This window comes from Ornithodoros turicata, chromosome 4 (assembly GCF_037126465.1).
Source record: "Ornithodoros turicata isolate Travis chromosome 4, ASM3712646v1, whole genome shotgun sequence".
NCBI lineage: Eukaryota > Metazoa > Arthropoda > Arachnida > Ixodida > Argasidae > Ornithodoros > Ornithodoros turicata.
The window spans coordinates 44,851,868-44,877,323 of record NC_088204.1 but is presented as its reverse complement, the minus strand read 5'-3'; the positions used below and the strand labels follow the sequence as shown (position 1 = coordinate 44,877,323).

At 42.3% G+C, this 25,456-nt stretch overlaps 3 protein-coding genes and 1 long non-coding RNA gene across 9 annotated transcripts in view; 2 read left to right on the top strand and 2 right to left on the bottom strand.

Annotated features, from left to right (window-relative positions):
- The window catches only part of LOC135391472 (VPS35 endosomal protein-sorting factor-like), a 140,569-nt gene extending 136,280 nt beyond the window's left edge, over positions 1–4,289 (bottom strand). Inside the window, exons 1-6 of one of the 2 annotated variants that reach the window (XM_064621737.1) lie at positions 4,107–4,289; positions 3,391–3,487; positions 3,120–3,314; positions 2,914–3,055; positions 564–637; positions 373–501 (exon numbers count right to left, since the gene is read on the bottom strand). In XM_064621737.1, coding sequence (XP_064477807.1) covers positions 373–501; positions 564–637; positions 2,914–3,055; positions 3,120–3,314; positions 3,391–3,487; positions 4,107–4,114 — 645 coding nt within the window. In that variant the 5' untranslated portion in view covers positions 4,115–4,289. The remainder of the gene's footprint in view (positions 1–372; positions 502–563; positions 638–2,913; positions 3,056–3,119; positions 3,315–3,390; positions 3,488–4,106) is intronic. The other variant, XM_064621736.1, reaches the window with a different exon arrangement.
- LOC135391477 (transmembrane protein 94-like) overlaps positions 1–25,456 on the top strand; it is a 587,105-nt gene that overhangs the window by 406,731 nt on the left and 154,918 nt on the right. The gene's annotated exons all lie outside the window — the stretch shown is intronic.
- LOC135391470 (uncharacterized) lies at positions 4,380–10,431 on the top strand. Of its 3 annotated transcripts, XM_064621735.1 has the most exons (3): positions 4,380–4,453; positions 6,323–6,381; positions 6,869–10,431. In XM_064621735.1, the coding sequence occupies exon 3, from the start codon at positions 6,877–6,879 to the stop codon at positions 7,717–7,719; it is 843 nt and encodes a 280-aa protein (XP_064477805.1). In that variant the 5' UTR covers positions 4,380–4,453; positions 6,323–6,381; positions 6,869–6,876; the 3' UTR covers positions 7,720–10,431. The 3 variants fall into 3 exon arrangements, with proteins under 3 accessions (XP_064477805.1, XP_064477803.1, XP_064477804.1); XM_064621733.1 differs by having other exon boundaries at positions 6,323–10,431; XM_064621734.1 differs by having other exon boundaries at positions 4,386–6,147; positions 6,323–10,431.
- On the bottom strand, positions 14,332–16,297 carry LOC135391471 (uncharacterized). The gene is made up of 3 exons (XR_010421959.1): positions 16,003–16,297; positions 15,567–15,787; positions 14,332–15,066 (listed from the first exon to the last, which is right to left on the bottom strand). It is a non-coding gene; the product is annotated as an uncharacterized LOC135391471 (long non-coding RNA).

Sequence of the window (25,456 nt, the reverse complement as noted above, 5' to 3'; positions counted from 1 at the left end):
CCGCTTAACTATTGCGTGGCCGCAACAAGCAGCCCACGAACTCAAAAGCAGCTTCACCCTTCAAGAAATGCATGTCAGGAAGGGGCTTCCTAACAGCAGGACACAGGCCTAGCACATATGAAACAGAAGTGAAAGTGTACGAACAGGGGATGCGGCTGCCATCCTGCGATGACATGCGCTGCCTGCTGACTAGACTCGTGTTAAACGGAGAAAGCAGCTCAGCTCGAGGCTAGCCTTCACTTTTAATGGCATGGGTGGATGTTTGGTGCAGGATTGATGCAGATTCCTGATATTTTGCAAAAATGTAGCGGGATGTAACTGGGTTCGCCCCATGGTGCAGTTTGGCACAGCAATCACATCACTGAGTTTCACCTGGATAGCAATTTTGAGGGCTTTGACTTTCTGGTCCTGCTCCCAAGCTTCCTTCAAGGCTTGGTTGAGTTCCTCAATTCGTATGATGTACTCTTGCTGAGAGAGGTTCAACATTTCCTTTACGGAACCCTATTTAGGAAAGGGGGCAATTATGATCAGTACGCATTTGCTCTTCAACAATCATGTACTACCTCTTCAAAGTCATCAAGCTGCTCCAAACGATTCTTCACCTTATCGCTGACAGAACCTTGTGCTTTCACTACAACTACAAAAACAAATGAAATTGTTTAGAAAAAATTAGGAATGTGCCAACCAAATCCACAAATCCTCGAATCCTAGGCAGGGATTCGAGGTTCGTGAATCCGAATCCCAGTACCCAAAACAGCGAATCTGAACTTTCTAATCCACCAACCACGTTTGTTTGTTTGTTTTTCAAATTGGCGCCTCCAGAGTCAGCGCAAAGCCTCATTGGCCGACCGGTGTTTTCTTGTTTGTTTGTTCACATTGCTCTGTACTGAAAGAGTTCAGGCAGGGACTGTTACATTACAAGTTTAAAAGTAACCTGGTTTCGCTTTTGATTGTTGCTTAGTTTTATGAAAATAATTCAGACTCAAGAGCTTATGCATTTCTTGTAGTCGATGAACAACAAGTTAAATATAATACGTTTAAGAAGAACAATATGGGTATATTTTCTCCTGAACATGAAGCATTATTTAATTTGTTTTTCATTAATCGAAGGCATCATATTCTGCATCAAAACACTCTTCATTAGAATTGTTTTTTTTTTGCTGGCTTTTTAAGCTCTTTTTAAACAAAGGATTTGAAAGATTAGAGATTTGTGGATTTGTAGAACCTCCATGACTTGAAAACCACAACACAGTCTCAAACTCAGCTGGTGTTGTCTGTTATCGTCCCCTACCTTGTCTCGGGTTTTCAAGTCATGGATCGTCACCACCAGCTCACTTGCTACCTAAGCTTCCTTTCGAAGAACCTTCCTCGGACTTGGATTCCAAAAGTTTTGTATTCATCCCATCTCTAGCAAAAATGCTCCAGCCCATGAGGACTCTTCCTCAGTATGGTACAGCACCCTGTGTCAGCAGGATGTTGTAAGGGAGGTGCTCCATTGGGAGCACCCTTTTCAGCATTCGAGGAAGGTTGGATTGGGAATCAACTGCAGCTTGCAAATTAGGCAACATGTTGTTGCTGTGTGTTCACAAGATGGAGGAAGTCGTGATATTTCATACTGTGCTCACTGACAATGGAAGCAGGCGATGAAGCATTGATACAAGAAGTATAGCAACTGCTCTACTTGCTGCATGCCGCAATGGAGTAGAGTGGCGAATTGCCACATAGTATGTTGGATAAGGCAAAGCTTTGAACGTAAAACTATGTTTCATTTACTAAGCGCTAATTTTCAATTGGGACACATGTGTTATTAAAGTGGTCGTGACTGGTGTTGGGATCCTCGAAATCCCAAAGCTCAAAACTTTTCTGATAAAATCCGGGATGTTGAGACTTTGAGAGCGTACTGCAAACCTACTGTTGGAGCAATAATGAGATATTTAATTTCTAGCACTCGTTATGAATGACAACTCTTTGTCGTTCGCTGCCTGCTAAGCATCCTAATAGTGTGCTCTAGTGTTGACTCCTCTGACACATGACACATGTGCCAGAAGACCTTGGCTTTGTAGGACAGGCTTCGCAGATCGCTTTCTTTTGGGAGGTATTGGCACCGTCGAACTGCTTGCATAGGGGCATGTACACGAACAGCAGCACAAAGAAAAAAAGAGAACTGCTGGGGATTACAGGTGTCATCTTACTACGATGAGCAGACAAACCAAGTTTGAAGCACGTCACACAGGCGAAGACTGCGTGGGGGTCTCCAAGAAGCGTTGATGTTGGAACTGCACCAGAGTAGAGGCCGTAACAACCTCGAGAAAGACGCGTTGGTGTTCCAAAACCTTGTGAAGTATATCACCCACTTCACAGGTCACAAAGCAATACTCGTCACTCTGAAGTAGCATCAGCAATAAAAGTGTCAACTTTCACCCACAACAGCTGTTGCTGAATTCATGTTACACTACTGTAACAGTCTTTTAACGTTCTGTTAAGTTTTAAAGCGACAACCTGCTCAGCCGTAGTGATTTCATGCCCAACATACGAAGCAGTTAACCTGAACCTCAGTGACATGTGCAACATGATGCAGATGATGATGATGGTGGTGATCTTTGAGGCCGGGAGTTATCCAGTGTTGTGCCCTATGTCTCACCTGCTCAGTGTGGAACACTGCAGCTTCCTCCAACTTGTCAACATACAGCAAGAATGTGCTTCCTAACTACTGACCTGCACTTGGTTTCCGGTTCAAACCTCTTGGGATGCTGAATGGGCATTTCTGAGTAAGAGCACCCCCATGCAGGTAGAGCATCATAGTGACACTGAGAATTCTATCATGCTGGGGTGGAGAGTCCGCAAGCTGGTGCAACTTTGTAAGCAGTACCCAAGACCAGTCCAAGCGATTAGCAGATGAAAGACACACATTACCCTTTTCCCCACCAGAAAGGAAGCTGGTTGTGATTGACAGCTTTTCGGATGTTGAGTATCTAGCAAGGATTCCAGATTTTTTGATGGCCCATGGCTCAAAGCTTTCTTCCAGTGAGGCACTCTTTGTTATACTGGACTCATTCTGAAAAGTAGATTTCTTATCAAGCAGTGTACCTTAACTTCTCTCCTGTAGCTCCACACCCTACCTTGTCAACGGTTTCTTCTGCACTCATCATTGTGAGAGGGTCCAACCCTTCCAAAGCACTACTTAAAGGATGAAGGCTAGACAGGGAATCCAAACCACCCCAAGATGAAGAAGTGCGTCTAGGAGTGCCTGAAGCGGATGAAGATGCACTGCTACTTGACGTACCAGCGCATCTCTTGGTGCGACCATCTTGAATCTAAGGGAACAACAACACTGCAACAGTCTTTTCTCCTACTGTGTAATACCCAACATTTTGAGAGCATGAAACTCACAGTAATAATGTTTACTCTGAGAGGGTGGTCAGACACTTCTTCAGGCACACTGCTCCTTTCTTTTCGCTCTGCATCGTAGTTCTTCAACCTGGTCTGCCTACAAGGATTTGTTAAGGATAACAATGAAACATACAACTTAAGGGGACAGTAACGGGCTGGGGACTGTATTTATCTGGAAGTTAACCCTAGATGTAAAATACGAAATTTCATCCAGCAAAGCATACTTTTTCTAATAAACAAGAAAAACGAACAGCATGTGGACATCAAGGATCATGGCGATCTAACCGTGAACTGACGCACCTTTGCAAACGTCAGACGGGTGTGCAACAGAGATCAAGATAATTCAAGACCATTTTGTGATAATGTAAGGAAGAGACTGCTGACGAGCCTTGCGTCTCTCAGTATAGTAGCATATAATCGTGTCAAACGTCAGGGAAGTAAAACAACACTATGTAATTTCATATTGGCCCCTATACGGAAGAGTTCGGTTATCGCTTGGTTGACTATGGTCTGTTACCTTGCAGTTACACTTTGCATTGTTTAGGAAGTGCCTACGCTCTTACATAGTGCCCGCGAGAACAATATTAATCATGACCAGACCAAACCAGACTGAGAACTGAAGTTCTGCTAAAAGTAGGCGTGCACGTTACAGATCACTTCTTCCGCTTACTCTGGTCTCCTACACATTACTCTTGGACATTACTCTGGTTTCTTACCACGCCATTGAATAATCTAGGAGCGACAACAGTGTACTAGCTGTTCGTGCATAAACAGTGCCGCAAACCAGACCAAATAGCCGTGGTTCAACCTTATTCAACTCAACGTTATAGTTATAGGGGAGGCGCGCTTGTTCCTGGGGAGCTGGGGAGGCGCGCTATATCATTCGTTGTGTTCGTACGCCTCGGCGGCGGTGGCTATGAATGTAGTGCTAGTGCCCTGGTCCCCTGGTCAGCGCATGAAGACATCAATTGTTCTCAGTCGTCGGCATCGTCGGTTTCGCGCTGTCATATGTGGACGTGTGTGTGGCTTGTGCTTCTTGTTTAATGCTAATTACCACATGGAGGTAAGTGATTTTACTTCCTTGATGTTTGTACTCCAGAATTTTTAGGGAAACATTCGCGCCCTGTTTCAGCTGTGATGAAATCCGTTAAATAAGCTCAATTTAGGAAAATTTACAGGCAACAGTGCCGAATGATACTCCGATCAACTTTGGACAATCAAAAAACGTATATGTGTTCTCATATAGTCTTCGATAGCTTATAAATAGCCTCAGTGAGTGATTTAACGTGTGATACAGTTAGAATTTAGGGCTCAAAACACTGCAGTCAAGCAGCAGTTACGAATGATACCCCTCAGGTTTTAAGCTCGGATCAAGTTACAACAACCGAAAGACGTTTTCCTGATCTTGTGCAGCTTTCGATAGCTTATACAAGCATCAATAAGTGATTTAACGTGTGATAGTTGGAATTTAGGGCTCAAAACACTGCAGTCAAGCAGCAGTTACGAATGATACCCCTCAGGTTTTAAGCTCCGCTCAAGTTACAACAACCGAACGACGTTTTCCTGTTCTCGTGCAGCTTTCGATAACTTATAAAAGCCTCAGTGAGTGATTTAACGTGTGATAGTTAGAATTTAGGGCTCAAAACCCTGCAGTCAAGCAGCAGTTACGAATGATACCCCTCGGGTTTTAAGCTCGGATCAAGTTACAACAACCGAAAGACGTTTTCCTGATCTTGTGCAGCTTTCGATAGCATATACAAGCATCAGTAAGTGATTTAACGTGTGACATAGTTGGAATTTAGGGCTCAAAACACTGCAGTCAAGCAGCAGTTACGAATGATACCACTCAGGTTTTAAGCTCGGATCAAGTTACAACAACCGAACGACGTTTTCCTGTTCTCGTGCAGCTTTCGATAGCTTATAAAAGCCTCAGTGAGTGATTTAACGTGTGATAGTTAGAATTTAGGGCTCAAAACCCTGCAGTGAAGCAGCAGTTACGAATGATACCCTCAGGTTTTAAGCTCCGATCAAGTTGCAACAACCGAACGACATTTTCCTGTTCTCGTGCAGCTTTCGATAGCGTATACAAGCATCAGTAAGTGATTTAACGTGTGATAGTTAGAATTTAGGGCTCAAAACCCTGCAGTCAAGCAGCAGTTACGAATGATACCCCTCAGGTTTTAAGCTCCGATCAAGTTACAACAACCGAACGACGTTTTCCTGTTCTCGTGCAGCTTTCGATAGCTTATAAAAGCCTCAGTGAGTGACTTAACGTGTGATACACTTGGAATTTAGCGCTCAAAACACTGCAGTCAAGCAGCAGTCACGAATGATACCCCTCAGGTTTTAAGCTCCGATCAAGTTGCAACAACCGAACGACGTTTTCCTGTTCTCGTGCAGCTTTCGATAGCTTATAAAAGCCTCAGTGAGTGACTTAATATGTGCTACACTTAGAATTTAGCGCTCAAAACCCTGCAGTCAAGCAGCAGTTACGAATGATACCCCTCAGATTTTAAGCTCTGATACAGTATCAACAACAGAACACAGCTTGCCTGCCCTCATATAGCCTTCAATAGCTTATAAAAGCCACAGTGAGTGATGTAACATGTGATACAGTCAGAATTTCAGGCTCAGAAACCCGCAATCAAGCAGCGGTGTCGAGTGATACCGCTCAGGTTCTAAGCTCCGTCCCGATTTGGACAACCAAACAACGTTTTCCTGTCCTCATATGGCCTGTGATAGCTTAGAAATTCCACAGTGAGTGATCAGATGGTTTTCTTTTCAAAAATTGTAGAGGATTTTATAAATGACACTGCCAAAATTTAAGGCTTGCAAATAATGATTATGGAGAGTGAAATGCTATCCAGCATGTTAAAAGCTGCAAACTTGAAGCTTTTTGTTGCCTAAATACATTTCACCCTGTTGTTTCCAGGTGGAACCCCTGTAGCTGACCAGAAAGACCAGGACTGTCAGATATCATACATGAATTGGGTATGGGATAGAGAGAGAAGTATTGGGATTCTATTGGAGAATTTGCATACCCGTGCTTATGCTAGTCCTCACTAGGCCAACCAAAGCAGGCACACAATTGTTCTCGTGCTGAGCTGACAGATTTGTAACTGACACTGTTTACCTATAATTAGGGTGTGCGAATATTCGAAATTTCGAATACGAATCGAATATTAAATCTGAATTATTCGTATTCGAATCAAGGGCTAAGTATTCGAAAATTTTCGAATATTCGAAACCGTTTTCGGGCGTATCGGAGATAAAAAGAAATTACAAAATATAACGCTCGAAGTCATCGCAAGAGCACGGTTTCGGTTTTCGCATAGTTTCGCTTTTGTTTCAACCGAATTGTCATTGGCATTTCAACATGGCTGCCACTCTCGTGTTCGCGGCGGGCTTGTCTTCCATGTTTTAACTCTTCACTGGTCAAGCATGAACGCAGTTTGTTTCGCCTGTTTCACCTTTCAAGTTCAAGACATGCGAGACACGTCCAACGCTGAGGATGACGTCGAACCCTCTGTTACGAAGCTCAAAGAACGCAGCAGCATCTGGAAGTACTTTCGCCGAGCTACGCGTTCATCGGCGGAGTGTGATGCATGCAAGTTCGTATTGCAAACGCCGACAGGCACAACGACGCCTCTCGTAAACCAACTTAAGCGTCATCCTGCCCTTTTGAAGGAGTATAACGACGCAAAGGCATCCCAAAGAGATCAGCCTACGCTCAAAGACTTGCTACGTGGTACGGAGCCTCTGCCGGCGAAGAAGAGATGCGCTCTCAACAGCAAGCTCACAGCAATGGTGGCGCTTAACCTTCAGCCGTACAGTATTGTGGAGGACCGTGGATTCAGAGAACTGATGTCGGAGGCCGTCCCAAGTTACCGCTTGCCGTGCAGATCTACGCTGAAAGGACTTATATTGGACGAACTAAACGCCCATGCCACATGGTCTGAACTAGAAGGTGAGCTCATCGACTTCGAGCAAAGTGCAAACAATGTTGCAGCCACCTCATCACAGGTGTGGAATGCATTTGACAACTTGGCAAACTCAGACGAAGTGTTTGAACCAGAAAGAGAAGTTGAAGGATATGCAAATGATGTGCTGTTGAAGAGGGACTTGAGTCCCTGTCAGTGGTGGCAGACGACAGGTCGATTCAGCTACCCACACCTTGCACAACTTTGCTATCGTTACTTGGCGATCCCAGCTACCTCCGTTCCAAGTGAGAGGGCATTCTCTGCTGCTGGGGCTGTGGTGTGTGCACGAAGGGAACGTCTGTTGCCTGAGCACGTGGAACAGCTCGTCTTTCTTCATAATAATTTGTGAAATTTCAACTTCTTTTGTGTTGTGTGTGTTGAACTTGCAAGTTTGAGTCCCAAAACTGGGCTACGGTCAATTGACAATTACTAGTCACTTCATTTAGTTTCTTTTACAATGCATGGAAAATTTGAACGTTCCGCAGTCCATGAAAATAAAAACGCGATCGTTACTTGATAACAATTGCTTTTGTCTACTATGCTCCATGCATGTGCACATACTGTATGCCGATGATTCGATATTCGACCAAAATTATTCGTATTCGATTCGAAATCAGAAATCCACTATTTCTCAGTAATTTCACACTACTCACAATTATGTTTTACTTTCAGTTCAAGTTCTTCAAACAGAGCTGACCCAGCAGAAGGCCTCTTGTGGCATACTGTAATCAAGTGCGCCACTCCCACGGGATTATTGCATTGGCCTTTTGCATGCCTGAATGCTGTCCAGGGCATCGCACAGGCACCAGCTGCATGACGATGCCCCACCCCACAGATTGTCTTATGCCAACAGCGTGCTCCCGTAGGGAACTATGGACACTAGAAGAAACAGCACACCTGGACGAAGTAAACAAACGGCCCTTATCAGGGCCACCATATGTCTGCCACAATGGCTAGCGCTCTGCTGATAGAACAAACCCTGATGATGATAGAAGATCACTGAACTAACCATAACTCAAGCACGATGGCTACAACAGTGCTGATAGAAAGCAATCATTACAGTTGCAAATGCCATACATTTCGTTAAGCACTATATTTTTGATGCCAGTAAGATTTAGAGCTGAAGGAGTCATGTTCTGCAACTTTTAGGATGGTCAATGTATGCATCACAGAACATATTGCTAAGGTGAACATTATGTGGTACCGACTATAACTCCTGTTATTCATTCGCACAGAAAATATGAAGCAGAAAATGTCGAGGTTGTTGCGAGAGACCTGTACTATGTCTGTTCTATGTCTTTTGCAAAAGCTATCACCGTTTCTCGACAAAAGTGACATGGAGAATGTACTGGATGCCTCCATTTTTCCCCTTTCTCTCCGTACTATAAAGATAGTTCTTTTTGTGTAGTCCAATAATACGAGAATTTGAAAAAAGGTCTTTGGGTGTACTTGACATAATTGTGTGCCAGTCTATATCATTGAACCCCCGTGGCACTGAGGACAAAACTTTACGAGACAGTATATTTGGCAGTGATGGCCAGTAGTTAACTACATGTAGTTAAACTACTAGTTAAACTACCTCATTGTAGTTAAAAAGTAGTTATCAACTACTTGTAGAAATGTAGTGGCAACTACTAGTTAAACTACTATTTTAAGTGGTTAACTACAGTAGTTAAGTTACTGAAGGCGTCAACTACTTCCGATTTTGCCGCAAGCTTTACGGCACGATTGTGCTTCCGACTTTTGCCTTGAGCTACTTGTTTGATGAGAACGGAGGTGCAGAGCAATTGTGTGGTGCACGTGTACTAAATCTTCACTTTTAATTAGAGGTGTGCGAATATTGAAATTTTCGAATACGAATCGAATACGAATATCGACAAAATTGTCCTTCGAATATCGAATATCACGTCACAGGATAACGGCTTCTAAGAGTTAATTAAGTTAATTAAGCCCTGGAAAAAAGCGTCGTCACAGTTGTGTTCTGCTGATCCTTAGAAAAATGTCCCAAGTGCGAAGGAGGAATATGTATTAATGTATTGGCTTAGCATAGAGCATACATGCTTATATGCACATGTACAGTAAAATTATTTTTACAATGAAACAGTGTGCTGTTCTCATGAGGCAAGCTGAAAACCGCAAGCAAAAACTTTCATTTCGAAAATCTTTCATGAACAGTGAACACCTGTGTTGGCATTGTAAAGTGCTGGTGAAACAGATAGAATGGAAGTAAAGAGCAATGACATATACAGAGTGTGGGATGATTTAGTGATCAGCACCTCAGAATGAAAATGATGGTGGCAAGTGGTCTCTTCTTGCATTGACAATGCCTTCCGCATTTGTCGTGAAGGCTAGAAACTGCACGGTTTCACTGTTCTCACGCGTGACGTCACGCGTGAGACCATCGTTACTGACGGTAATGCATAGCTTGGAACGGCCTCATGCATTATAGCGTGGTAAAACTGCGATCCTCGACGATGTTGTATGACTCTATCACGCGTGATTGTTTCCGCGACGTTCGTGTTCAGCGCTCGTTTCATTTCACAGCGGAAATCAGCGCGCGGACCTCAAACTTTGTCGCGCCGGCGGCGACGCGCGTGAGTCGCGAGCAAAATCGATCCATGAAGGTTGGGCTTAAGGCTATATATGCGTCTTGCTATCATCTGTAACAACAGTTAGCGCAGTTTCAAATTACTGCAGCATTATACTGTCGTCCTAGTTGGCGCTTTCATACGGTCGCAGAGCGCCGGAGTTGGAGAAACTATGTCGAAATATCAACACGTCGCACTCGTTGATTATCGCCGTCATCGAACGCGACCATAATTGTATCATATATCGCTGACAACCACAAATCGAAACCGAAAAAGACGCATTCGAGACGCAAGTTCTGGCTGTGCATCCGATGGGACGCTGAACAGCGGTGTTCAGCTCAACGTCAACAAAATTTCGATATTTAACCGTAATTTCACCGAACTGTAGGCCTCATACGAATGTTCAAAGTTCGCTAGCAATCCACTAAAGCCACGACAGTGCTGACGATGTATGAAACGTACCGCGGTTACGGGTTTCGCTGTGGCGGACTCTAAAGTGGCAGACGCACACAATTGCGTACTAGTTTCGGTTTCGGTTACCGAACGTATAGCGACGCATTCGCAAACGAGCGTACCTCGGAAGCTCCACGCGTAGCTTTGCAGCTGTTCTACTATGCATGTTCGTCGCCACAACGTACAAATTCCAGTGCGCAGCCCGCAACAGCTTCGGAATAAGCTGCTGCGAAATGCGAAAAGAAATCGAATATTCGAAGACTTCGAATATTAAATTTTCGAATACGAATACGAATCGAATATCGCAAATATTCGATTCGTATTCAAAATTTTGATTATTGGCACACCTCTACTTTTAATGCTTGTCTAGTGAAGTCTCATATGCTGTGAAATAATTCTGCAACTTAGTTTATCGCGTAGGCACAGAAAGAATCCCGCCGCAAGCTTTGTATTTGACGATCGTAGCAATGGCTTGAGCCAAAGTTTATTATCGCTTGTGATTCATATTTAGGTACCCAAGAACACCACAAGGGATTGGTGTTGGTGGACAACGTTAAGTAGTTATAGATGTAGTTAAACTACATTGCAGTAGTTAAAAAAGTAGTTTTCACTACTCCCCTGAAAAGTAGTTGAACTACTAGTTAAACTACTCAATCCCAAAGTAGTTAGTAGTTGTAGTTAAACTACTGTAGAAGTAGTTAGTGGCCATCACTGATATTTGGGTCCGAAGAACGCCATTGGAGCCACAGGGCACATTGACTTTAGACCACATCATGGAGGGCCACAAGGAAAAGAAACGACTGTAGTTACCATAAAACTTTGGTATATCATACATAACATTGTACACAAAAACAGGACCCACATAGTTATTGTGGATAACACAAAAAATTAACGGGCTTACTAGGCTAACTCCAATAAATGGGCGGCCTTTCAAATAGAGTGCTGAAGGTATGAAAAACTATTCGACCTTCACAAAGGTTTAGGAGAATGTTCAGGAGCACTCCAAATTATCCATTTACTTACTGTATTGCTGCCTTAGCTCACAGTTGGAAAATTAAGTATGGAAAATCAAAGAGAAAGAGCTAGATGGCATATTCACAGTGGGTTATGGCTTCGGGTTTGCTATGTTGTGTTTAATGAGAAGTGCAGAAATTTGGGCCAGTTGGTACATAACTGCAAAAGGGAATAAGAGCATACAGACGGGACAATGGAGAGACAGAGCTGCTTACAACTAAACTATAATGACCCGACGCAGTCATGTACGCAAGTGCATTGCTATCCCACCATGTCAAAACGACGAGTACAGTGCTAGACAAATGTTAGAGAACACGCTCCGGCGCATTCCTTCCTTAGAGTGACAGTGAATGGGACCGTACAGACTTAGACATGTGCGTATAGGTAGCCCAGTCACCTGTATGCAAGTCCGTACGATACCATTCGCTGCCAGCTTGTCACTCGGAGGGAGGAGTGCGCCAGAGCATGTTCCATAAACTTTTGTCCAGCACTTTACAAGTATAAAACTGATTAACAATGTAGAGTGGGCTAGTTGGTATGACATCTTAGACTATGGAGCTGCGTGTAACTAGGGTATAATACCCTAGTTACACTAGCTTTCTCAACCACGGTTGAGTCGACTGCACTCGAATGGCTCAACCACGGTTGAGTGAACTGAGCAACGAAATCAGTTACACGGGCTTCTGTGAGCTCAGTTGAGAGTAGCGCTAGCAGCGTCGCCTGATGAGCAAACAGAGAAACCCCAAAACACATAACAATTTTAAGTATTACGTTGTCAGAAAAAGATAACGCTTTGGACGCTTTCCAGAGGTGTATAATGCCCCAAGAATGTGTGTTACTGTGTATTGGAAGGATTTCGTACGCAAGTCAACATTTTTACTACTGTTTCGCATTTCCAAATTTACATTTCAGCCGAATCGCAAAATATGTTCACAACACTAATTCGCACGAACGCTTCTGCTGTACTTCTGCTCTTTCGTGCGTTGCCGTGCATTTTTCTTATCCGCGTTTTTTAGTCTTTTATTTTGTTGTACATGTCATTGTCCTCGTTGAGTTCTACATATTTTGTCTAAATATTTCGTGTGCTGCCGTGTCTGTACTGTGCGTGTACGTTCTGTTGGACAAGCGATGTGTTTGAGCAAACCGAAGAACGACGTCAGAGACGACGGCGAGAGAGGGTCAGGAATGTTTTTCTATACCTCCCCTACTTCCAGTCTCGACTGAGTGTGAGCTGGATGCTGTGCACGCGCGATAGATAAGCGACGAAAGCGGAAACCAGCACGGCAACAGGTGAAAATTCTCACAGCAACAGCCCTGTGATTGTGCACAAGGGAGAAGCAACTGCGCGGCTATCGACGGCCAGCGTCTTGGTCGGAAACCACACTGCCCAACCTCGCTGACAAGTTCTTTAAACCGAAACGGGACTATCGCGTCACCTGTGCAACGTTCAGCTACATGGTGGGCGTTTGCCAAAGCATAGCTAGGCGAGACACGGACATGAGGCAGGCTGTGCCTTTGCAAAAGAGTGGCAGGTGCCCTTTATCGCCTATTAGCATCTGCAGAACAGCCTTTTTGGTGTCAGCAGGCATTTTGTGAATTATGTTTACTGGGAGCTTTTACTTAGTGATTGGACAAACTACAATCCCAGTTTGTGAAGCTCACAACACAAGCAGAGCCACCTACATCGGGTTGACGGAGTAACAGGACTCTCTCAAGATTCTGGACGGATGCCACATTGAGATGTGCTCTCAAAGAACCAAAGCTCAGACTATTACAACTACAAGGGCTGGTACATAGAGGCAATGCAAGGGTTCATCGTGGGTCTAGTCATCCTATGTGACCAAGCGTTTCCTTTGCAGCCGTATATGATGAAGCTATACTCTGACGGCAGTTTAATGCTTGACTGCCAGATGCAAGACACGTGGTTGAAAATGCCTTTGGGAGAGTGAAAGCACAACTCTGCATCCTTCTAAAGGGGATTGAGTGTGACATCAATAACTGTGACATGATACTCATGATAATTAGAGGTTGCATTGTACATAACATGTGCAAAGGCATGAATGACAGTGCAAGACTGAATGCAGGACTACCGCCATCATGTTAGGGAAATGCCACAACATTCGACACCAGTTTCCACTGAAGGTGGGGCATGTGTGCAGGATGCCATCGCATTGCACATGCCTTCATGAAGTCGACATCTAGCGCGTCACCCCCACACCAAAAAGGGCCTCGAAAAGGCCAACACCTCCACCAAAGGACATCTCAGCATTAAACAAACCCTGCTTAAACGCTAAGTGTTTGCTTGTAAAGTAAATTATAAAAATGCCCATAAACCAATTAGATTGATTAGCATAGCAAAACGGTGCAGTATTGAAAATTTTTGCTGCAGCAAATAATAATGATTTTAAATGTGAGGCGCTGAAAGCGATAAATCATGCTTCAATAACATCGACGATTCCCCTCCCTCGTCAGGAAAAGTCACCCTAGCTCTACGAGTTGGGAGATTGTTTACGTGAACTTGTTAAAGTTGCTGCCAAGGGCAACTGTGTGTCCTGTTGTATGAGGTTCGGTCATGTCTGTTGCACTTAGCTGCAACTTTAGCAAGCAAAAACTGTCTATCATAAGAAACAAATGTCAACATTATCAAATACAAAAAAAACGAAGAAAGCAACACAAATGACATTTTACAGTCTATGTTCATTTGAACTCTTATTTCATTTACTGGACACATCCATCAGGTGGACCCTGTTTGTTTTTTGTTTGTTTGTTTTGCATGGTTTTTCTTCTTTGCCTCTTCGTCGTCTTGAGGTTGGTTTTTCTACTGTTTTCTATTCACGAGTTCTGCAGTAGCTGACCTGAACACCTCCATATTTTTTAAAATCTCAATCAATCAAACAACGTTTTACAACACTATGACAGCATATTTATTGCAGGCAAGTACATTTCTCTAAAGTGGATAATTTTATGTCATGTTTCCTTATGAGTAGATTTTATAACTACGGTAATATGGGGCTTATGTTTTCTTGTGTTTTTTGTTTTTTTTCACGCAATGACTCTTTTTCAGCTTAAGTAACAAAAGCCGAGAATCACTGACATAATACATTACACATATACATTTAATGAGGCTTTGCAAGGACAATGCGCTGTTATAAAGCTAAAAACAAACTACGTATGCAAGATTTCTCTGTTATGGCAAAAAGAAAATTATTGTGGTGGCGATGATTGAAAAATAAGTCTGCATCGAATGAAACATTTCTTTGAAGGAGAAAACATTTCCTTGAGTTTGAGGAACACACAATATGAACTGAAGGAAATGTAAGCTCTTTCCTCAGTACACCATCACGCTTGCACCATTTTAATTTGCTTATCGAAGCGTTTCTTGTTGCATTCTATTAACTCCTTCCTGCAGCCTCAGTACTTTTCTTTGAAACCTTCGTTCCTTTTTTTCAGCTTTTGTAGCTCTCATTTCCACAGCTTTTTAGAGCTCTAGGACCTGCATCATCACAGTCTGGTTTTTGGGCTACTTTCTCTGTGAGGTCTGTGCAGGTTCCGAACTTGTCTCTTGTTGCTCAGTTGTCTGTTCTTCAGGCTGGGATGCTGCAACAATGGTTTCCATCCTGCTGTTCGTGTACAATTGGAACCTTGAAGATACACAAGAATGTGTGAAGCATGCAGTGAAACGACATATTACTGAGGAAGATGCCTCGATGTTTCCTCTGCAGTTTTTTTTATTTGTTTTGTCACTCCTTCGAAGTTTATCGGGACTACTTCCAACATAGCATGCTTATAGTGCATCACATACACATACACAGGGGATAAATAGCATGCATAACAAATGACATACAATACACACAAGCTACTGTTATTGTCTTTTCTTGTTGCACATAAATCTCCTAACTATGAATCCCCTCCCGCTAGTTGCCTTACTATGCTTAGTAGTAATATGCATATGATTACATGGAGTGCCAGCACTGGCACTGATTTCCAGCTTAGTAAATGCTCATCCATATTTATCATTTTAGTGACTTCAAAATTGTTGCGCTTTTATTTTTTACCACTTAATAATGCCTTTACAAACTACTACATGTTTTAAGCACATGCTTGGTTCACAAGAGTTCAGAACAAGCAGTGATATACTAACTGCAACACATATTCCAGCGAAGAGGACGTACACACCCCATTTCCATATCCCCTCATCATCCTGAAGCAGATCAGTCAGATGCAGAGTTCCACACATCATATCAGCACACAGATTCAGATTGCAGCTGTGGTTATGCTCACCAATCATGACATCAGTGTTTCTGAAGTCGTTTTGTAGCAGTGCGAAACCGTGCAGTGTGGCTGTAGTTTTCATAGGTGAAGCTGGAAATTCAAGTATGACATGTCATCAGTTGTACCAAATAGTATGAAACATCGAAAAGGACACCAAACAGCATGTACATTATACGCGCTCGCAGGAATGCGACGAAAACGCCACTGATCGCACGGAGTCATAGCTGGATAAAATAGGCGTAAGTAGCTATGACATACACAACAAAGCAAGCAGAAACAAGAAATGAACTAACTGAGTTTCCTACCTGTATTCCATCGTCAGGATTTCTATTTTAACCCGCACTTGCTTCCCGACGAAAACCGCAGTAGCTGTCTCGAGGGGTCGTAATCGGCGGCATTTCTTTTCTGGCCTCTTTGGTCCCCGATACAGCTACACTGTCTTCCCAGGGGTTTATCAAGTGCATCGTCATGGCATCTGACCAAACGAAGTGTTTTTTTACTGCACGGCAGCTCACTTATTGCTTCCGACAACAGTACAGTAGCTGAAGTGGAGTCCGCCATCTTGCTTTTCAGTTGACCCGACCGTGGTTGAGGAGCTCAGTCGAAACTCAACCGTGGTTGTGCAGTCAACCACGGTTGGCGCTGCAGTGTAACACTCTCAACCACGGTTGAGTTCAATCGTGGTCGACTCAACCGTGGCTGAGAGCGCTAGTGTAACTAGGGTAGACATGTGCGTATAGGTAGCCCAGTCACCTGTATGCAAGTCCGTACAATACCATTCGCTGCCAGCTTGTCACTCGGAGGGAGGAGTGCGCCAGAGTATGTTCCATAAACTTTTGTCCAGCACTTTACAAGTATAAAACTGATTAACAATGTAGAATGGGCTAGTTGGTGTGACATCTTAGACTATGGAGTTACGGCAGATAAGGACAACACACCACTCCACAATCAACTGGTTTATTTCTGGAAAAACAGAAAAGGAAGGTTGAACGTTGGGATTGGGGGGTTTGAGACGACCTGATTAAAAAAGGAACTTTACACCTAGTGGTGATCTTTTCCAGCTGTCCTTGTCTGCCAGCTCCGTAGTCAAGAAGTCTGTACAAGTATGTCAGACAAGACCCTCAAAATGACATTTTTAGGCATCTGCAAACAAAAGCACCGTAGTGATAAGGGGTGACACAAGTGAAAAAAATTCCTATGATTTGAATAAAAATTGAAGTTCCTTATCCATCAGACAAATAGAAGCTTCAGTAGTACAACTGGAAGAACCACTTATTTCAGCCACTTCGACTACTTCTCTTTCGAACTGACAGTTTGCTTTTCTTTTTGGCTGAGTTCTTTCAAAAGCCGGCTTTTAATGTCACTAGTTGATTTAGTATAAGAATTAGGATGGACAGAAGATCGACTCAATCCTCGCATTAGCTACGGTGTGCTAGTGTACCATACCGCACGCGAATACCAGATTGCCGTGTCCGTAATTTTGTGAGGTTCGAGAGCCACAAGAACTGCTTGCATGCAGTGTATTCTACCTAACATGGACAGCGCAGCAGCAGTACGGCGGGCCAGGCTGAAAACAATGCCTGAAAATCTGGTCTCCTAATTCGTCTTTAAATTTTTCGAGAGGGTAGCTTCGTCCTCTTTGGCGTCCAAGAGGCCGCGTGTTTGAGATCCCTGTAGATAGGGCAATCGCTTTCGAAACTAAACAACAAGGATCAGAAACGTAACACTGTCCTATATCTGCGCAGAAGCACCATAGCTCATGTACAAAGCGGATTGGTTGGTTGGTGGTTGGTAAAACAACAAGAGGAGGTCGAATTCGCGCAAGCGAATTTTGCTACCCCCCCAAAAAGGCCTTCCAATGACATGAACGGGTTTTTCCGAGGATCCACCACCGTGGGAAAACAGACACAAGCGCAGGTCGTAAATGTGAATCATGTGTCTCCCCCATGATTTTTCTAGAATTTCTTTTGAGAGATGTTCACAATTTTGTTTGCAGTTCATTGAGTTTATATACGTATATGCAACACCGCGGGTCCCGTGATTTCTGTTCCTCTTTTTTTTTTATGATTCATTTGCTACAGCAATTCACATATAATATCGACTTAGTTAAAGTATACTTTATGTAGTAATTGATATTTTTAATGCTTTTCATATCTTAGGGCTCCTCTTTGTTCGGTTTTTCGATAGTTCTGTCTTCCGACTTTCCAGCTTTCTGATAGTTCGGTCTCATGATTTTCGGCCTTATGATTGCAACTGCTCTTGGACCCTGGATCCCGACAGCCTCGAAATACCCTCATCTCGTGACCACTTCTCCTTCCAACTGGTTACAAAAAGTGAAGTGTCCATAACCAAAGGATATGCAGATTAAGGACAAACGAAGAGAGGCAGATAAAAAATAACAAAAACATAAGAAAGGAGACAAATTGTCTTCGATCAAGGATACTTTATTGATACTAAGGTCACAAAATGAACACGATGATCGGGTATGTTTAAGGCAAATCGTACAACACAGTCCCCAAAGAAAATGACAAAAATATGTACACAGTACCGAGAGGATAGAGAGGCAGCAAGCGAGCTGGTGGTATAGATCCATAACACAGACAAGCTTGTCTGTATTTGTCGTTTTTTGTCCCCCAGTCTCGGGTTTTTAAGTTATGGATCTGTACAAAGTAATTGAACCTCTATATGCAATAAGCAATCCATGCATGTAACGCAATCCCCTTCCGTGTATTTTTTGTTGCAATGACATCCAGATACTAGCATGTACCTGCCATAGAAAATTTAGGACCGTATTGCAATTTATTGACCTGTTACAGGAGGGTACGAAACGAGAAATGTGTGCGTCAATGGGATGGGCAGTCAGATCCTGCCCCTTTTCTACACACGTATACAAATGATTGCTTAAATTTTGTTATACGATGCGGAATGAATTGCGACTTCCACTAGAAAGACACGTTCTTCCTAACTATCACGACTGTGTCGGCAGTGATACTGAGCGTTGTAATTGAAAAAAGGAAAAAGAAACGTGAGCAATAAGCTAATAAGTCATATTATGCTGGTCACCTACGACATTATTCTCAAGATTGTGCTCGTTTAGCAGCACGATACGCTCGACCCAGACAGCTCTGCAACCGCACAGGTGACTTCACCCTACCTGATGGTTCTTCACCAATCAAAGTACAACTTGTGAAAGCTGCTTGTATTTGCGCGATAACCCTGTGTGCATGTGGTGTTACATTGAAAAATGATATATCATGCTCACGGACAATTTCTGCTAAGTCACAGACCCAAAAAACACAAACATATATGTTACACATTTTCCATTGCATTAGTCGAGGTAACCCGGCTGCAATTACTTTACCAAATACTCACTTGAAGTTTTCTTGGTTTGGGATTTTTCGACTTATCCCCTTCTTGCATACAGGGGTTCAATTTTCAACTGAAGGGAAACTATACATGGCATCAGCACAAAGCTTGCCTGTCTGTATAGAAAAAAAAAGAAACACACGGGGCACCAAATTTATGAACCAGAGCGGGACGATACTACGCGATGTTCTATTCTATAACACCAGTGTACCTTACCACTGTATCTGGCAGGTGTGTATACAGGGTGTCCCAGAAAACGTGCCATTGAATTATAATAAAAAAACTACGCCACCTAGAATCATGCGGTCAACGGCATTTGTTCTTATTAGGTTTTTGCCACCTTGTAAAGTTAATGTCATGTACCCCAAGTTTAATTATGCAAATATTTGCGAACTGAACTCAGAAATTTGCTAAGGGAAGGTCACTTTTTTACCCCACCAATATGAAGAGCGCGCCGAATTCACTCAAATTCATGATAATTGACAGTGATATTCACGAGCTATCCCATCGGAAAAAATAGCCGAATATCATGGTTTTCGGAGCACCGGACTATAGCGCGCGATGACTTTTTGAGCGCAATCGCTCTCAGTGCGACGAAAGGAGGTTCTGAAGCCAGACCACAAAGTGATAGTAGAAAAAGTAACAGTTCCTAAAATTGGGAGAGGGAAAGCATTATCGCAGCGAAAGACGGGCGTGATAAGCCGTGCCTGTTTTATCTCTTTCTGCGATATCGGGGAGGGCTGGGTTTCCAACCTCCTTTCGTCGGACTGACAAAGATTGCGCTGCAAAATTCATCGTGCGCTATTCTGTGCGACCTCCGTAGAGCATGATGTTCGGCTATTTTTTCCGATGGGATAGCTCCTGAATATCCCTGTCAATTGTCATTAAGTTGAGTGAATTAGACACGCTCTTCACATTGGTGGGGTAAAAAAGTGACATTTACTAGGCAAATGTCCGACTTAAGCTCGCAAAAATTTACATAATTAAACTTAGGTTACACGACATTCACATGAGGAGGTGGCAAAAACCCTGTAAGAACAAATGCCGTTGACCGCATTACTCTAGGTGGTGCAGTTTTTTTATTATAATTCAATGACACGTTTGCTGGGACACCCTGTATATTGCAAAAATAAAATCCAAAGGTTGAAAGTGCTGCTGCTGGTCGTGTGTGGCCTGTCTTACCAACGTTTTGCCACTACTGGAATAGATATGTATTCGTACCAACCTGCTCGACAGCTGTTATTGTCAAAGGTTATACACATTACAAACTAGTAGGAAATGGAAATTCCTACTCGTTTAAGTATAATGCTGTCCGTGTCGCTATGGCTCAATGTATGAAACTGGTTTTCACCTTGTCTAAAAAGAATTTTGCAAGCTGAAGGAAAAATGTAGAAATGGACTTGTGTACATCGAATTGAACTACATGGACTAGCATCGTTGCTTTGTTTGTTTCGAGCAGCAGCTGCTGTTTCGGAGTTTCCTCTCAACGCTGGGCCAATATTGGCCCGCGTTTATATGCCGGGGTTTGGGGGGTTTACCCCCCCCCCCCAAATTGTAAGTTTGGTTAGTGCATTTGGAAGAGGAGATGATAATGAAATCCTCCTGACCCATGTAAAGTTCCCATAGAACTCCTCCAGAAATATTTTTGGGCTAGGCCACTGCTTTGAGCCCAACGCAGTTTACGAACTGCCTTCGAAGGTGACATTATGACGACGTCAGCCCAAGTTGCAGCGACTTGTGCCAACCAAATACCGATCTCCGGACGATTTTCGGCAATTTTCACTTGGACTTTTTGTCGAGCTGGACACAAGGCTATTGAAAGATGTAACATTCCCTTGAGTTTGAAGAACACAGAAGACGATGAGGACGATACAAGACTCAAATACGAATTTAAAAAAAAATTATAGAGTACATCAGTTCTCTTGCACTATATTAATTTGTTAATACATGATCATTGTTTTCAATATAGTAGTGTGGTATTGCAGCGAAATTGTAAAAGCTCCTCGTGACATATTGCACCCGGACTGTTTCCTGGAAACACGCATAGGTGTCAACTTGTATTCTTTGAAATCTGAAGTATTCCTCATATTTTCTTGATACCTTTAACTTTTTACTGCAGGACCGGTTCCAAAGCGCTGCGTGCCTGTACATTAGCAAAAAAAAATTAAAAAAACGAAAAGCAAAAAAAGAGCTAGGAAATTGTACAGCTTGGTGGAACATGCCAGAAAACTGTAATTGCGGGAAAAATCAGATAATGAGATTACATAAGAAATAATTGTTGTATATATATATTAGTAGTAGAGAGACGGATAGAAACAAGCCCGATGAAAAACTACGGCACCCCCTGCCCTGAGCCCTGCGCGTATTTTTCCCTGCGCGACGCGTGTGGAGAGGGTTGTCCGCGCGCTTATCGGCGGGGGAGGGCTGCGCGTGCGCTCATCGTAGCATATTTTTCAGCCTGGGCAGACTTCTTTGGCCGACTTCGCATATTTTTCTGATACAGCAGGTGAGCGGTTTACATGCAGAGACATGCAAAGAAGGGTCATACACAAAAATTACAAGTCAAAATATATTTATTAATGTCATTCAAGTTTAGATATATTTATTAAAGCCAATAGTGCTGGGAATTGTGATGCCAATCAGGTGAATGAGAAAACACCCAGCCGAAAAAACCTTCAACACCTGTACAGGGCGGTGCTCGGTGGAGGGTTGCTGTGGTAGGCGGAGCGTGACCGGAGGGCTGCGTGTGCTCTTACCATTCACCCTGGGCTGACTTCTTTCACCATTTTCCTACTTGGGCCGACTTCCTTCCCGTGACAGGTGGGCGGAGCGTGACCGGAGGGCTGCTGTTGTGGGCGTCGCGTGACCGGAGGGCTGCGTGTGCTCTTACCATTCACCCTGGGCTGACTTCTTTCACCATTTTCCTACTTTGGCCGACTTCCTTCCCGTGACAGGTGGGCGGCGCTCGAATGTAGGGTTGCAGCTTGTGGGCGTCACGTGGCCGGAGGGCTGCGTGCGCGTTTACCATTCAGCCTGGGCCGCCGACTTTCGCCATTTTTCAGCCTGAGCCGATTTGAATCATATTTTTCCAGCTACAACAGGTGTGCAGTTTACATGCAAAGGATAGCCATACACAAAAGTACAAGTGAAAATATATTTATTAAAGTCATTAGGAGTTATGTTATGACTCTGCATGAATGGGGAAAACTTAGCAAAAAATCTGAAATAGAAGGAACACAATACACGTAACAAAGAATATTACAGGTATGATACATTAACATTGAATAGGTATCACAAATCAAACACAACATTTTTTATTAGTGGAAGTTTTCAATGAATCAGAATTGATAGCGCATTTAAAACATTCTTAATCAATACGATTACAATCAAAATTACAAATTGTATTATAAAACGTCTAATATTTCTATACGTGAGAACCATCAGTGCAATAGCGGGCAGTTCTGATAGTTGTATGCAGTTAACTGTGAACAGCAGAGACACTGGAAGACTATGGGACACGAACACAAGAGGAAATAAAATCTATACCAATACAAAGAAGATATTCCACTTCACCACATAGCACACTCCTAGCCAACAAACAGAACAAAGAACGACACGAACACAAGAGGAAATAAAATCTATACCAATACAAATAAGATATTCCTAATCAAAACAACATAGTAATCTATCATTCAGTAAATCAGAAGAAAAAATCTAACTCATCAGAAAGTAGACATGTTAAAAACTTCACCACATAGCACGCTCTTAGCCAACAAACAGAACAAAGAACGACACGAACACAAGAGGAAATAAAATCTATACCAATACAAATAAGATATTCCTAATCAAAACAACATAGTAATCTATCATTCAGTAAATCAGAAGAAAAAATCAAACTCATCAGAAAGTAGACATGTTAAAAACTTCACCACATAGCACGCTCTTAGCCAACAAACAGAACAAAGAACGACACGAACACAAGAGGAAATAAAGTCTATACCAATACAAATAAGATATTCCTAATCAAAACAACATAGTAATCTATCATTCAGTAAATCAGAAGAAAAAATCAAACTCATCAGAAAGTAGACATGTTAAAACCTTCACCACATAGCACGCTCTTAGCCAACAAACAGAACAAAGAACGACACGAACACAAGAGGAAATAAAATCTATACCAATACAAATAAGATATTCCTAATCAAAACAACATAGTAATCTATCATTCAGTAAATCGGAAGAAAAAATCAAACTCATCAGAAAGTAGACATGTTAAAAACTTCACCACATAGCACGCTCCTAGCCAACAAACAGAAGAAAGAACGACAAGAACACAAGAGGAAATAAAATCTATACCAATAAAAAGAAGATATTCCACTTCACCACATAGCACACTCCTAGCCAACAAACAGAACAAAGAACGACACGAACACAAGAGGAAATAAAATCTATACCAATACAAAGAAGATATTCCACTTCACCACATAGCACGCTCCTAGCCAACAAACAGAACAAAGAACGACACCGAACACAAGAGGAAATAAAATCTATACCACTACAAAGAAGATATTCCACTTCACCACATAGCACACTCCTAGCCAACAAACAAAACAAAGAACGACACGAACACAAGAGGAAATAAAATCTATACCAATTTCAAAGAAGATATTCCACTTCACCACATGGCACACTCCTAGCCAACAAACTGAATAAAGAACGACACGAACACAAGAGGAAATAAAATCTATACCAATACAAAGAAGATATTCCTAATCAAGTAATCTATCATTCAGTAAATCAGAAGAAAAAATCAAACTCATCAGAAAATAGACATTTTAAAAATGAACTTCACCATATAGCGCGCTCCTAGCCAACAACCAGATCTAATGATATCTGACCTGCATGATTTGTTGAAGACGGATGCCGATAGATGTATGGAAGACCACGGAACACGAGCAACAAGAGGAAATAAAATCTATACCACTACAAAGAAGATATTCTTAATCAATACGATTACAATCAAATTACAATTTGTATTATAAAAGTCTGAGACGTGAGAACCATCTTTGCAATAGCGTGAATATTTGTCATAACATTTCGAGCGCAATAGGGAATCTCAGTTTCATATTCCAACATTACACAACTTTTAATTTCTTATTAAGTGAACAGCATAGACGTAAGGAAATAACGAGAAACAACACAATCATCAGCTACAATTAATAGAGAGCCACACCTGCGCACGATCCAACACATAGAGAAATAATAGCTAATCAATCTATCAATGGCGAAATAGCACAGACTTAACGCTGAAGAACAGAGGAACACGCGGCGACACGTAAACATCAACAGAGAAAAATAATCTATCATTGAACCATCATAAAATCGATCAATATACAATTTTCATTCTAACAAACATTACGAACCTTGATGGAGGTATCCAAGACATAGGAAATATGCACGGTTTTCACTCTTTTCCTCAAAGCCGGGAGACTTTTGTCAATATCTATGTGACCATAGCACAGCGCATGCTTTATCACTCAAAGGGTTGGGGGCTATATTACTTTGTCCAGCAAACGGGACGCTCTAGAGGTCAGATAAGAGAGTTCAAAGGCGGTATAGTTTATTGTGCAGCGCAAATAGATGTCGATATCACTCGCTGGGGTCACTATCTTTTCGCATCCTTTCCCTGAAACGGAAATCTTTCGTCAAGGTGGTTGACAAGTCGGCTAAGTTTATAGAGATGCGATATTGTTATTGAAGATGTAGAGAAAGTCCAAATTATTAATTGGTAGCAATGATACTCAATCAAAAAGAGAAACAAAACTAATTACATCAATTTTTGTAATATCTTGCAACAGAAATTTCTAATGGACCACACAGAAATATCAAATGTGAAATGCAACTCAGAGTTATGAGGCATTCCAATCTTAGAGGTACTTACTTATGTCATGCGAGTGAACAATTGAAGCAAATGCAAGACAATAATTATTTCAGGCAGTAAGTTCACAACTCATAGAGTATCAGACGAGTGAATACTTGAAACAAAATCAAAACAATAATTCTCACGACAGGTGGAGATTATAGCATTCTAAACCAGATAATAAAATTTTAATCAATAAAATAAACATAGATATGCTTTTAATTAAGTGTAGATGTGCACTTGAAAACAGAAGAGACAATTGCTCTACATTGAAAAGATGGATAGATTTTGCACTCGATACCATAAGTCATGGGAAGATGTGATAAAAAACTGCTTCGAAAAGGGGGAGCCGCGAAACGATTTCATTATCGCTGCATTTCAATACGTCCTAGACATGGTCGTATTCGGAGATATGGTACAAACTACAGAACTGAAGGTGCAAGAATTTATATGCCGAATCTACAATACTTATA

Excerpts from the sequence above, each read along its gene's own strand:
- LOC135391470 (XM_064621733.1), top strand. The coding sequence starts at position 6,832 with ATGAACGCAGTTTGTTTCGCCTGTTTCACCTTTCAAGTTCAAGACATG.